Source organism: Haplochromis burtoni, unplaced genomic scaffold (assembly GCF_018398535.1).
Source record: "Haplochromis burtoni strain Fernald_Lab_line unplaced genomic scaffold, NCSU_Asbu1 Contig_2498, whole genome shotgun sequence".
Taxonomy (NCBI): Eukaryota; Metazoa; Chordata; class Actinopteri; order Cichliformes; family Cichlidae; genus Haplochromis; species Haplochromis burtoni.
In genome coordinates this window covers 10,464-11,221 of record NW_024584859.1, presented here as the reverse complement: position 1 = coordinate 11,221, position 758 = coordinate 10,464, and the positions used below count along the sequence as shown (strand labels likewise).

The following is a 758-nucleotide window of genomic DNA, read 5'->3' as shown; positions in this document are numbered from 1 at the left end:
CAACAGTCAACAGCCATGTGTTACAAAATAAATGAGGTTTGGCTCAAGACTTGTATTGTACATATTTAAAAAATGAATGAATATTGTACCATGTGCATGTGCATATCACTCATGTGCAAAAAGAAGTCTTCATATAGCATTTTGAGATTAATCTTTATATATTTTACATATTTTGCTTGTTATCTGTTGAAATAAAGAAAATGCTTTGTCATTGCACCTGACTATCTCCCAGCAGGTCACATTAAACATTAAAGTTAATGAGGAGTTTTCCAAGAATCAGGAGGAGAAAAAAAAATGCAACTTCATCCTGTGTCACAGCTGGTACAGACGCCTCGGCTCAGTGATTGGTGGAAACATACGTCACATCTGTCACGAGCTCCTCTGTGGAGTATAAATACAGGGACCCGCGAGTGTGCCGTTTCACACCAGGGGAGAAATCTTTGAGGAGTTGTTGCTTCAACAGTGTTTGAACGGAACTTCTTGACTTCATCCAACTTTATATTTCAGCTACAGATCATTTCAACGTGAAGCTTTATTTTTGCACCGTTTTTGTTAATAAAAAGCACAAGAAACGCCAGCCGAAATGGAGTCCCAAGTGCGTCAGAACTACCACCGCGACTGCGAGGCCGCCATCAACCGGATGGTGAACATGGAGCTGTTTGCGTCTTACACCTACACTTCTATGGTGAGAACACAGAAAGAGTCCATCATCAAAGCAGACTCTTTTCTGAGGAGTGTTTACTATTTTGAAATGACGG

The 758-nt window shown here is 40.4% G+C and overlaps 1 protein-coding gene across 1 annotated transcript in view; it reads left to right on the top strand.

Annotated features, from left to right (window-relative positions):
- The first annotated feature begins 494 nt into the window (after positions 1-494).
- The window catches only part of LOC121813767 (ferritin, middle subunit-like), a 2,201-nt gene continuing 1,937 nt past the window's right edge, over positions 495-758 (top strand). The window contains exon 1 of the mRNA XM_042217663.1: positions 495-685. Within this exon, the coding sequence (XP_042073597.1) occupies positions 584-685 (102 nt within the window). The 5' untranslated portion in view covers positions 495-583. The remainder of the gene's footprint in view (positions 686-758) is intronic.